General features: G+C 34.0%; 1 protein-coding gene across 1 annotated transcript in view; it reads left to right on the top strand.

Annotated features, from left to right (window-relative positions):
* Nucleotides 1-12,890, top strand: part of LOC125654384 (uncharacterized) — a 72,081-nt gene extending 59,191 nt beyond the window's left edge. Inside the window, exons 16-27 of the mRNA XM_056143709.1 lie at nt 1,568-1,696; nt 1,892-2,000; nt 2,699-2,784; nt 4,999-5,693; nt 5,864-5,902; nt 6,179-6,309; nt 6,794-6,978; nt 7,234-7,421; nt 7,725-7,788; nt 8,803-9,052; nt 10,902-10,958; nt 11,683-12,890. Coding sequence (XP_055999684.1) covers nt 1,568-1,696; nt 1,892-2,000; nt 2,699-2,784; nt 4,999-5,693; nt 5,864-5,902; nt 6,179-6,309; nt 6,794-6,978; nt 7,234-7,421; nt 7,725-7,788; nt 8,803-9,052; nt 10,902-10,941 — 1,916 coding nt within the window. The 3' untranslated portion in view covers nt 10,942-10,958; nt 11,683-12,890. The remainder of the gene's footprint in view (nt 1-1,567; nt 1,697-1,891; nt 2,001-2,698; nt 2,785-4,998; nt 5,694-5,863; nt 5,903-6,178; nt 6,310-6,793; nt 6,979-7,233; nt 7,422-7,724; nt 7,789-8,802; nt 9,053-10,901; nt 10,959-11,682) is intronic.
* Nucleotides 12,891-14,071: the final 1,181 nt, after the last annotated feature.

The following is a 14,071-nucleotide window of genomic DNA, read 5'->3' as shown; positions in this document are numbered from 1 at the left end:
TTGAACGTCAATTGTAGGGCATGTCACTTCCGGATTACAATAACAACAAAGTAAAGAAACATGGAATTCTTCAATTGCTATCAAATTCCTGCATTTAAATGCTATCTTTGAAAGAAAGGAATTACTACAACCATTTTATAGGAAAATGCATTTGATTAAAATATGCGAGTTGGCGAGAGAAATAAATCTAGGGAATATTTTGAGGATATCGGTAAAACCTCACGCCTTGCATCCAATGATACGCGTCTAAATGCACCTTTTCCCCTCCATCTAATTTACACCCAGGTACTAGGCACCAATAGTGACTCGGATCGTCATCGTGGGATTGTCCATAGCTCTTTACGGACCGTGTGCTAGCTAAACACCATTTGTATCGATGTCAACTTTGCCCTACAATTGGTTATTATCACGTGACCGTGGTGTGTAAACGTCAAATATAATCGGTCGTTCCGGCACATCCCGAAAGTTCCGTATTCATTATGTAGCCCAATAGTCACGAACTAAATCATATTTACCGTTCGTTATATTCACCTTTCACTGCAGTAGGAATTTATTCAATAATTACGAAGAGGATGCCTTAATCAACAAAGAAGCTGCAGTACAAAAATTAATCTTTTATTCCACATGCTAAATCATCAGAAATTTTACCGTGTTTTGTACATACGCATGCGTGGTAACAGTTTTACAAAATTAATCTTTTTATTATATAAAGGGCAGCTTACTCCGTATTTTGCAAAAAAAAATGTATTTCAAACATTAGAAATTTTCTGTCGATTATCTTTCATATGCAAACGGTATATATAAAGTAAATGTGCGTTTCTTGATGTACGACATCTCGTAGATGGAAATACGTAGACTTTTTTTCAAGGATAAATTACGTTGGCACTTTTAAAATGTTTACAGTTAAGATGCTATTCTGCTAGATTTAGTAGAATACCATTGTTTCATTAATTTTCGTTGATATCAAATTTCAGCATTTGCTAATAAACAGTATATGTATCCCGACAGTCACGAAGTAAATCATATTTACCGTTCGTTATCTTCACTTTTCATTTAAGTAGAAATTAATTACAGTGTGACCGGTTGACAGGGGATACTTACTCCTCCTAGGCACCTGATTCCATCTCTGGTGTGTCCAGGGGTCCATGTTTGCCCAACTATCTATTTTGTATTGCATGTGCAATTTGTGAGATTGGTCGCTGTTTGTTATCTTCACCAATCATTGAGTACATCCGTACATTCGTACTATTTGTTCGTCCACTTGTTATGAAAATTGCACTTTGTTTCACACTTGAGTTCGTGGTCATTTTCAACTATGAACTATGAATTCGACCAAAATAGGTATTCAACAATTATGTTTCACACGTTTTGGAGAAGCACCTACCATGTAACAACCAAATACTATGTTGGTTGAATAACTACAACACTGTCCAATATTAAGTTCATGTTATGCCTCATAGGATCTTTTCGAATATCTTTCCGTCGGTGATTGGTATAAATTTTGGACAATTCTTTTCATATCTCTTAGTCAGTGTTTGTTGTAATATTTGGAGAATTCTTTTAAAAGCAGGAAATGGGCTGGGTATGAAAATAGTGGGAGGAAGAACTATTCCGGGAACGAGAACAGTGGGCGCTTATGTTGCCGCAATCTACCAAGGAGGCGTGGCTGAACAGTTACTAGGGGAACTACAAGAGGGTCAGTATCATATTTTAGAATACTTAAATTCCCAATAATAACAAATATGTCTTAATGTAGTTTCCAAATAACGTGTTTACATTTCCCTTGTTCAAATTTCATCTTTTTTATCATTACATGGACATTTTTCACTGTGCAGATCATTTCGGCAATAACGATTCGGAAAGCAATAATAAAGAAACAATTGTCTTTCAGGTGATCAGATTCTGGAGTGGAACGGCACTGATCTCTCTGATAAGACTTACGAAGAAGTTCAAAAAATCATTTGTCAGCCAAACGGGGAAATAGAGTTGGTGGTTCGTCCGTAAGTAGATATACTACTATCACAAAAAGACCCATCATCGAGTTTTTGTCAGTTTCTTGTGTGTGTGTAAGAATCGCGATATAGCTGAATAGACGTAAAAGAAGTATATGGCATATTGGAAAGTAAAATATTGATCAGAGAGCGTGCAGCAGCGCGGTGTCATTATCTGTTTTGTTTATTGGTTTTTAAAGGGAGCATGGGCGTCTGTTGTAGTGTGAAAATCTATTACATGCCTATACTTTTGTTTCACTCACCCTATCTGTTCATCTAAATATGATTTATTCATGTAATAAAACTAAAGAACAAAAGCCTAAAGAACAAAAGCCTAACAGATATGTATTCAGCATATTTGTTCAAAATACTCATCAAATTCTTCTAGGAAGATTGTTCTTGCGATATTTGCTGGTTCCATGCCCATGAAGTTTGAAGCAACTTAATACACATTTTGAATTAGTCTAATTCATCACATATTAATATTGAGTTCATGCTGAGGTGACATTTTGGATATGATTCAAAATGTCATATTTGTAGTTTGAATTTCAAATACCAAAACATAACCTGAAGCTTGTTTTCTCTTATGATCAAGTGGAAATGACATGATATAATGGAATGCATCTCTTATTTCAGAGCTCCCACAGAAGTGGATGTAATATAAAGAGTAAATGACAGGGTATAATTAAATTTGTTTCCTATTTCAGAGCTCCTCACAGAAGTGGATATAAGGTGGAAGAGAGTTGTGGTTCTTCCTATGATAATCTGGAGTTTGTTTCAGACGATGTTTATGGTAAGATGCTTTTGATTAAAGATATGTTGGTTGTACTGCCACATTTACCTATAAACATTTGACAATGTTTTGTATATAATGAATTTATGTTATTCCATCGCATTATAATTCTCTTTAAAACACTACAATAAACACTTGATGTGTTATTAGGTGAGGCTGATAAATTTTACACGTAATTAGACTTTAAATTGACAAAGATGCAAAACATGGCGTCAACTTTTTCTTGTGGGACACGATACTTTCAGAAATCACCTCTATGCTTCTCTACTTTTCTATAGATCTCCCATGATACACCAAATTAGACATTCATTCCTTCAGAAATACTATCATACTAACAAGAGAATATATATTGACGCTTGTAAAAGAAATAATATCCACTTCAATATGGCACTGAACACCTAGCACAGCTTTGAAATGACACTTTGCATAAACTTGGCGGTGTCTCTAAATAAGTAACATATTCTGTATGTGACGTCAAACTTCAATCAATCAATTTATGCAATGAAAAACATGTGGATAACAAATAGTGATCAATCTAATAAATAATACCAAGAATGCAAATTTAGAGTAAGACAAACATGGACCCCTGGACATACCAGAGGCGTGATCAGGAGAGGTAAGCATCGTTGACCGGTCACACCCGCTGTGAGCCCTGTATCTCTATCAGATAAACAAAGTAATTCGTAGACAAATCAGTATGAAAAGAAATTTCTAACAATGGGTATGAAATATTCACCCTAATGACAGGGTGGTTGCATATAAGATCCTTATAAAAACCATAGAATTTGCGAAACGGGACTGTTGGACTCATGTAACATCAATTTATTTGTCAGTAGCCTACCTCAGTTTAAAGATTGATCATACGTAGAATATATTATTGCGTATCGAATGAGTTAGGAGACATAAACAACAGATGCAGGTGATAATGGAATATTGCTACATAAATTGTGGAAGGTGATGATGAAGCTGAAGTCATCCTGTTTATCATAAAGTTGAGTTGTTAATTTGTCATTAACATATATGCTCAGTAAAACATTTTAATATGAAACAGATGTTGAAGACTATGTGGTTTATTTTATCTCGAGTTTACTGGAATATCATATTGTTTAAGGTCATTAAGATTTCTTACTTTGTACAATTTTTTACCTTCATAATGATACAAAACAGGTTATTTAATAATTTAATAAAGGAGCACCATTCCTGCCCATGGGAATTACAATAGACTGTTGGAAGACCTGAGGCGCGTTTTACAAAAGAACTTACGACAAACTTTACATACTGGAATTATCCGGTTTATTGTAAGGTCATTCACTCCAAATGCAAAATATTTCTTTAAAATGTTGAAAATTAAGGCACGGAAAAGTTTTATTTTATACACTTAAAGTAATAAATGTGTATTACAATTTAAGACTTGCGACTTTGCCGTAAGTCGTTTTGTAAAACGGTTCCCTGATCTCCAAAGACTATGTACATGTAAGTATTGTCGATGGGGAACTCCAGCATCATTTTATATTGGCTTTAGAGTACTTGTGCGTTGAATCAGAATGCTGTTGAACAAACTTAAGTATTTTTTGGGATGATTGATCACAAAACATAGATATCTTCGACTTCCACTTTTATTAAAGAAGCAGCTATCTATGACTTCAATAAGTCTACTCGTACGTTTTGCGGTTTTTAAAGTTCTTTGGGATGTTTAAGAATCCATATTTGATTTATACAACTTGCATATGTTGTGGCACAGTACGTCAGATATTGCTCCTCACAGTGGTTGATATTTTCAGTTTAAATAGGGTTTGGTAGATTATATACTGAATTCTGCAATATATCTTTGTAAGCGTTTCTGAGAAGTTTTGAAATCCATAATAGGTACGGTAACTCAAATTCATTCGTCCCAGGTATTAAATGTGTTTTAAAACTAAAACATGGTAATGAAGACTGTCGTCCTTTGAAAGGGAACTTCAAGTGTGACAGGTGAAAATAACGGACAGTGATCAATCTCATAACTCCTATACGCAATACGAAATAAATAGTTGGACAAACACGGACCCTTGGATATACCAGAGGTGGGATCAGTTGCCTAGGAGGAGTAAGCATCCCCTGACAACCGGTCACACCCACCCTGAGCCTATTTTCCAATAGATAGAAAGCAATAAAAATTTTAAAGTGACATGAATCCACTTGATTATCTTCTAGTATGTATTTTTTTATCTTTAGAAAAGTGTGTGAAATCGAACTTTGGCGTAGACCCTGGTCAGTTGGCGGCCCATTTAGAGGGAATCACGGAAACCGATTCTCCTAATGCCTCTCAGTCTTCTTCCCAACATGAATACTTTACCCCTAGCGTATCATCACAGTGTAGTTCCCCGAGGTCTGACCCTGCCTCCGCCTCCTCGGATAGACAGAGGGGAGCTAGCTCAGATGACAGGCCACAGAGAGCTACTGTCGAGGATAGACAGACCAGAAATAATGTAGATGATCGCGCACAAAGAACCAGTTCTCACGACAGAAGAAATGCAGATGAAAGATCGCACAGAACTAGTCTAGACAACAGTTCACAGAGGAGTAAGTTAGATGACAAGTCACAAAGGACCAGTTTAGATGACAGGTCACAGAGGACCAGTGTAGATGACAGATCACAAAGAACCAGTTTACATGATAGGACACAAAGAACCAATTTAAATGATAGGTCACAGAGAACCAGTGTAGATGACAGATCACAAAGAACCAGTTTACATGACAGGTCACAAAGAACTAGTTCAGATGAAAGATTTCAAAGAAGATGCTCAGATGAGAGGTCACAAAGATCTAGTTTAGATGAAAGGCAAAGAAGACAAAATGTTGTCCCAGACGAAAGGCAGCAGAGACTAAATGATTTCGAGAAGGCAGATTTGGTGGATAAAGTTGATAAGGTAACATCAACGAGTGAATCTTCCTCAGATTTAACCAACAATGCTTGTTTTATTTCGTGAATCTCTAATTATTGTCTAATATTTATGGATATTATTTAATAATAGAATGCAAGACATCTTTTATATATCGAAATTTTGTTTTATTATAAAAGATTGAAATTTTGTTCCAGTCCACACAGCAAGAAGAGAAAGATTGGGGCGAAATTCAGGTTTGTAAGTTTTAAAAATGGATCTTTTGATGATGCGACATGTAATTTATTCTCACGTAATTAGGAATTAGCTAATAGTCTTTATAATATCGCATCACAAGCAAATCATATTTTCAGGAATGGGATACATGGTATGGTTTTTAGTTGGGGTTTTGGTTTTTTTTTTTTTTTTTTTTTTTTTTTTTTTGTAAATGTAGAGAAATTACTCTTCTGTGTTGCTACACTAAAATTTTAATTTCATAACAGGTTTTATCCGAGATGTTCTTTCGTTTCTAGCTACAACTAGGTCACGATGAATGTGAAAGTACCCTACACATACATGTAATTCAGGCACGAAATCTGAAACCAAAGGACATCAATGGACTGTCCGACCCGTTCGTAAAGATTTATTTTTTGCCGGGAAGATGGTAAGAAATCTATTTTCTGAAATTGTAAGCTAACTTTTGATATGAAATCAATGATATTTTTATTCAATACCGCTGATTCCTTATTTTGCGTGAGTACTTCATATTGCGAAATGACTCGTGCACATCAAATCGCTAGAACATGAATTTGCGAGTAGAATATTAATCAAAAGCTTTGACATGTATTTCAGAAATATATGCATAAATGTTAGTAATTTTATTTCGCGAGTGATGCCTCTATTTACATTTAGAATTTAAAATCAGATTGACTTCAGTCAACAGAGATCTATTTTGAACATTTTATAATTTTATCACATTGGTATGTAAATAAATAAGTATTGATTCGGTATATACATACATACAAACATACATACATAAATATCAAGGATAACCCATACAAGCTGCTCGAAAGCTTATTTCCAGTGGGGTCCTTTGATGCACGGATGTTTGCGCTAGGGGGTCATTTATATTGATTTCAAAACTTTAGTTCAGAGAACAAGAGAAGAACCAAACATATCTCCAGGACATTGAACCCGGAATGGCACCAAGTCGTGACATTTCAGAACATTCACCACGAAGAAGTAAAGTATAAGACGCTGGAGATCACGGTCTGGGACTACGACAGATTCAAGGCCAACGATTTCTTAGGTGAAGTCGTCATAGATTTGTCAGGTCAGTGTTGCATGTTAAAATAAAAGGTGAAGATAACGAACAGTGATCAATCTATCGAATTCATTTCGTAGAAGAAATACTTACAGTGCTTTGAGAATTGATTTCTCAAATCAAAGCGTTAGAAATATTTCTAAGGGCAGATAAATACTTTAATTATTCGCCATTCGCGAAGAAAGACCTTGCATGCGGTATGTTATCATGCAGACTTTCTTATTATCATAAAAAAATCAACTTGATTTTACATGTAATTTCAAGTGGAGGGTTTTCTGAATAATGAGCCCCACTGGTACCCTCTGCAAGACCATGATCCGACAAGGGGTGTTGAACTACCTAAACCCACAGTGCTGCCACCTACATCTAAGTCGAACGACATACGGAAACCGTTAGCAACGCAGAGCGTCTACAGGACTTCTAGAGATTCCCCTAACATGCAACGACGAAAGGTATATCTGAGTAAAATAAGATATAATGAATATACTATTAAATCAGAATATCATAATGTTAGTATGATGCCCTGATACACCATCTCGGATGTATATCATAAATCATGTGAGGTTGTATTAAGCATATTTTTTGTACATGATAGAAATGACAGCGTTTGATTTCTTTAGAGGAATACTTGTTTCAATTTTTCTCTGTAGAAATATTGACAAATGTAAGTGCCCGTATTTCGTTTTCAATAAAGCATCAAAATCAAAATAAATTTCCAAATCTAATTAATGAATATGTATTATATGTTGGATTAGGGTGACAAACCGGATAATATGGGCCGGAGAAGACGTTCCCTTGGTAACTTATCGGATGTAGACCGTAAGATTTAATAATGCATTCAACGATTCCTTTTATTTCAGTTTTGCAATTTGTTCTTGTATTAAGTAAGAAATGATTAATGATATATCATGAAATGCAGTGTAGTTTTCCTTGTATCTTTTGTTTCTTCAGCATCGCTTTCTCCCTATCAAACACGCACCTGCTTGTCGACTATATGTGCTTGTGTATACCAGTCAGTTGCATGTTATTTCAGTTTGTCTATGTATTTATTTGTTTATTTTCTATTTGAATAGAACTAAAGTCCACCAGCATCAGAAATGCAGTTTTCGTTCAGTAACTTAGACGAAGGTATTTTAGTGCTTGTACAGAAATAATTTCAATTATCAAGTATAGAAATTGATGTAGAGTATTTTCATGATCCAACAAATACACACACAAGGAATTATATGTGACATGATACTGCTCTCAATATGGCGATTTATGTGCATTATTTGCCGTATAGTAGTACGTTATGTTGTACACTCTAAATCGTTTCGTGGTTTCAGTGCATGCATGCATGCAAATTTTTTACAACAAATTATCATAAAGTGACTTGCTATCATGTAATAATCTGCTTACATGAAATTCGTTTTTAGACAAAAGATCAAATACTGGTTCTCGTATATCTCAATAGCATGTTGATGTTAAAAAAAAAAAAAAAAAAAAAAAAAAAAGAGGTAAAAAGTAAGGAAATAATGCGTAAATATGATCGTCTATGTGTTTTATTCAGAAATGTGGCTATGCAGTGTACAGTTCTGAAAACGTTTGCAGTGTAATCCTCATCAGTCTTTTCCAAAAGAAAATGAAACGTCTACTTGTACTATAATAACCATTGAATTCAAAGAATATCGCACATAAATCTAAATTTCAAAACCTCATATCTTTGTTGCTTAAAAGATAAATCTAATCCTACAGGGGGAACTTTTTTCTTACGATGTTTTGTCAGTTTATAGTATAGAGACGTGATTTTCTTTTTTCATCCCAGCAATCGTTTGCCTTTTTTCTGCCATGTAGGTTCTTCTACCTCCGATTCCTTGGAAACTTCCTCTACTCGTTCGTCACCTCTTCTACGTCACAAACCACGTGATATGCAACTTCAGTATTCTGCGCATGCACCTGGTAATGTAACCCATTGTTTCAGTGGTTTGTCGCACATCCTGTCTCTAGCACGTCATTTCCTGTCTCCTTGCTCCCCGAAGAGAAAACCTAGTTCCGGTGCACGTTCATTTCGGCGGTTCTTTCATAAGACAAAAAATGATAACAGGTTATACATATATGTGTAGTATATCTTTGTGTCACATCAGGTGTGGAATGCAGTAGATTCGAACAATGCTGAATGACTCCATTCATGACGTCCATTTTATTTGAAACATCCTTGCGAACCACGTGCACTAATTGCAATTTAATGCATGCATGCATTCCTATTAAAATCTCACATTTTCAATTTCGTAACATACATGTACATGTATATATAGACCTTTTATTTTAGTTTTATAAATCTTTAGTTTAGTATAAGTTTAAAAAATCGTAGTTATTCATATATTTTAGTTCTTTATGCATATTCTGTGTTTGATTATAAATATGTTATACATGTTATCGGCGAATACTCTAACCTGTCTCAGGCTGTTAACATCATTCGCCCTACGCCCTACGCTTACACCAGCTTCTCTTTCAAATGCTTTATTTATTATGTGCAAACAAATGAATCCTATTACGTTTTAAAATGAACAGATGCTTGATTTTATTGATGGATTAATGCAATTTGCTATCCAATTATGACTCTAAACTGTTGTTTGCTTATGCACAAATTATATTTGACATTGAATCAATTTTGTAATTCTCTGAGCATAATATGAATAGCAGATGAAATTCACAGTAATTATGTTTTCTGTTTATTTGTTCAATGATCTAAATGAAAAATATGTCGTAAATAAATACACGTAGTAGCACTGTTACCATAAACCTTTAAAACATTTGCGACTTAAAAGAGCTGTTTCCGGTCATACATTTTAAGGAAATATGTAGTCATATGTAATAATTATTTGCGTTTACTAGTACATGCTAAACCGAATGTTTTGCTAATATTAGTTTGATTATTTGGAGAAAACGTCAATTATCATAAATATTTTATCGTAAATAGTATAAAGAGAATTTATCATGACAGGCGTGGCTAACGAGTGATCAATCTCATAACTCCTATAAGCAATACAAAATAAAGAGTTGGACAAACAGGGACCCCCGGATATACCAGAGGTGGAGTAAGCATCCCCTCATTTCATTGAATTATTTACAACATCATTTTTTTCTCTATATGATTTAAATAAAACAGTTGGCATGAACAACTGCAGGTAATGAAAGAATTGCTAATTATCCGGTGTCGTGTTTTCCTTCTTTAAACCAGCTATGTGCATAAATTGGGTTTTCTTTCTTTCCATTTATGTGTAACTAGGTACGTAAGAAAACACATACGGAATAATAAAACACCCGGTGAACATCCACTCCCTTTTTTCATGATTTACTGTCTTCCTCACGTTTTGTTGGACTGTCTTCAATGTTATTGGTTTATATGTTCGGTCCTATTTATAGTACGTGCACGTGGATATAGTAAACTCTTTCAATTTATTACGAATCACTTGATGTATAAAAATCACGATATCTGACTTGGTAAAACATAGTCACATGTTTCTGTGAAATGAGAAACATTTTAATTTTAGAGAGGACTGTGACTCAAAACACTACATTCACTTAGGATTAGTTTTAAAATAGCGTTCCTTGTCTCGTAGATTTCACGTGAGTCTGTAACCTTTTTGTCTTTTTGGCTTGAATAATGAACAAAACATTTAAAAACTGGATAAGAGAGCAAAGTGAATAATCATTTTGAGAATTTTACAAGAATTTTGGTATATTTCTCTTGTTCTCTATAGCTTTTTCATACTATTTCACATATGCATCTATATAAAGTGGTTTTATTTTCCCTTCATTGTAGAAGTGGGTATCATATCAATCGATTATAATTGACAAATCTTTACAATATGCAAGGTTATTGTGAAATCGCGATTGTGTTCATCTCTTTCTTTTAAAATAATCTACTATATCAGTGCCCTCTGTTGCAGGAGTATGACAACGTATTGGCACTATCAGAGTTTTGATTGACCAAAGTGTATATCTAGGTAAGGGGGGATACTAACATAAATCTGATACACTTTTTATCTCACATGAGCTTTTCTGATCAAAATTTGTCCATCGTCTGTAAACTTTTCACATTTCACCCTCTTCTCCAGAACCACTGGGCCAATTTCAACCTGACATTGTGCAAATTCAAGTTTGTTAAAATCATGGCCCCCAGGATTAGGATGGGGTCATAATAGGGGATCAAAGTTTCGCATGCTAATATATAGAAAACAATCTTTACAGATCTTCTCAAGAACCATTGGGCCAAAGAAGTTTACATTTACATGAAAGCTTCCTGACATAGTGCAGAAATCATGGTTCCCGGGAGTAGGTTGGGGTTACAATAGGGACCAAAGTTTTACATGCGAATATATGTTGAAAATCTTTAGATAAGGGCCAAAGTGACTCGGGTGAGTGGTGTGGCACAGTCTTGTTACGTTAAACACTTGCTCTTTACATATTTGGCAGATACATGTACTTAATTCTATCAGATACAATATATCAGGAATTTGATATGAATTACATCACTTGATATTAGAATAAATGTTTTGATGAGTGTCACTCGCTAGAAATATACAAGTTACAAAACACAGCAACATACATGAAATGTAATTCATGGTCATCTTCAAGTGTTGGTTGAAAATTCGTTTCAATAAAATCAAAATGTCAGCCTCGTACAGAAATCACTTCATTGTAGTTATTGTTCTGTTATGTATTTTGTAGGTCCCTTTTTCAAAGCAGCCTGTGATATGAACTAGAATTATTTAGGATATGTATCTATGACATACTGTTTGACTGGAAGCGATGGGAATTGTACTACAGAGAGGCGACTAAATAACGTGAAGAGGGTGAAGGAAGAAAATGTTTTGTGATCGGTAGTGTGTTAATAGATCTGTTTTATTTCGTCCCTTGTTATATTGTTCGTTTGTTTCTATTTAAAATTACAATTGTGAAACTGTTGCAAAATAACTTGTTCTCGTATTTAAACATTCTAATGTTTCTATTTGACTAACAATGCTGCGAGTGATATTGAGTTAAATGCATGCCAAGACAAATGATTAAATCAAATAATTCCTATTTGATGACTGTGACGGTTGATTTTCCCGATGATCAATTGCTATTGCTAGTATGTGATTACCATGTTTTGGAATTTAAATACACATTTATTGAGTCTTAATTATTGTATGGATTGGTATTGCTTGTAATTCATGGTACTTTTATTTTGTTTGGTGCATTGTAAATCATTCATCCATTGGTGCAATATATTACTTTCATTATGGAATAACTCATGTGATTGAAATCAAACATAAAAAAGGACAGGAATAGTTTTTCTTATTCCCATTATTGCGAGAGAGAAAGTTAAAAGTTGATCCATTTTGTGCAGATTTAAATCATATCAAATTGTTTCAATTTTAATGTGATATTTATGTGGGGTCGTGTCATATGTACAAGTGTGTACCTTTTCGCGAAAACAAAGTGAAAATGTGCTTACTGCAAAACTGCGGTGTTCTGGGTAAACACGATTAGTTAGAGGTGGGTTTTTTAATCAATTATCATTATCTATCTAATTTTGTTATTTCTATTTCCATCTTCACTATAAGTGTTAGATCATAAACCACCGTAGGCTTCATCCATACGTTGAAGGATCATACATTTTAGAATAAAGTAAGAAATATTATCCAACTCCCGATTCCATGATGTTATTATATATGACAAGGTTTTATATATTTAGTTTTTTTAACAGAGTGGTTTATTGTTAATTTACATCTATGGTGAAAAACTGATATCTGTATGACGTGATAAAATATGCCCTGTAATTGTTGAAATTTTGATGAATGTGATTTTTTTGTATGAATTCCTGTTTATTTTGTACAGAAGTTGGAGTGAAGAAAGAGATGTGGTTTAAAAGCAATAAAAATTAAAACTTAAAACATGTTTTATCTGATCTATCATTATATCATTTCAAATTTTAAATGTAGAATGCATATAGTATGTTTCAGTTTCGGGAATAAATTATATTGTTTCATAAAATTATTTCTTCATTAACAACATAAAATGTTTTTGTTCTATTGGATTAAGATGTATCCATCGTCAAAATATAATTATTTCCAATATTACCAAGAAAATTTACAGAACATCAATTTCAATTTTGATGTATGAATTTATTTAGAGCATCAAATTCATTCAAAACTATCGGATACAGTCAAATCAGTCTACTCTGACGAAAAGCTATGATTGTTGTTTCTATGGTGAAAATTGAATTTGAATTGTTTGAAAATGTTTTTGATTTTTCAAAAGTTGGAATATTTCAACATTCAAAGTTTTAAAGAGTCAAGTCATTTGAGTAAAGAGCAGATAAAGTACTTACTAGATAAACTATTGGATGTCAGGAGCCCATGTAAACAACGCTAGAGGATGCAGACACACCACGGAGGAATTTTATCCAATAGAAGACCGCGGGATTCCGCGTGCCGTGGTTACTGGATGCTCCGTGAGAAAATTATGAAGTCACCTATTATACACGGCCTATACAAACAGGTAAATACCAAATGAAGGCGGATTTGTTTCGGGAAAACTTCGTGGTTAACCTTTAGGACTGTGATGTTGTTTTCCAGTGTTATAAAGGTCTTATTATTTGCAAATACGACAGCTTTGATGCAATTAGTCCGACCTATTTTTTTTATTGAATCATTACGTGAATCGCAAAGAATGAATTGTACTTCAAAAAGAGCACATGTTAATCAGTACACTCTTAGTAGTGTAAATTTCTTATTCATCGATGTATTTGCAGCTAATACTGTTCCTCTTAAAAGGGGGATAACCTGCAAAAAACAAGGAAGGTAACGAAAGAGGATGTTTTGATAATTCCTGGTTCATATATAATATTATAGGGTTATTGAACTTATATCGGTGAATATTGGCACGAGTTGGCTGTGAAAATGCACGAGCTTGTATATTGAAACTGCAATAAAATATATAAAATAAAATATAGACGTTTAGCTTACTTTTTCATCATATCTACAAAAATATATTGGTTTTTTATTAATTGAATGGAAGATTATCAATTTAAGAGTCATTCTCGGTACGCGTCAAACAATATGGGGGAAATGGG

The sequence above is a fragment of the Ostrea edulis genome, chromosome 7, assembly GCF_947568905.1.
Source record: "Ostrea edulis chromosome 7, xbOstEdul1.1, whole genome shotgun sequence".
Lineage (NCBI taxonomy): Eukaryota > Metazoa > Mollusca > Bivalvia > Ostreida > Ostreidae > Ostrea > Ostrea edulis.
The sequence above is the reverse complement of the archived record's forward strand: the minus strand, read 5'-3'. Positions and strand labels throughout refer to the sequence as shown.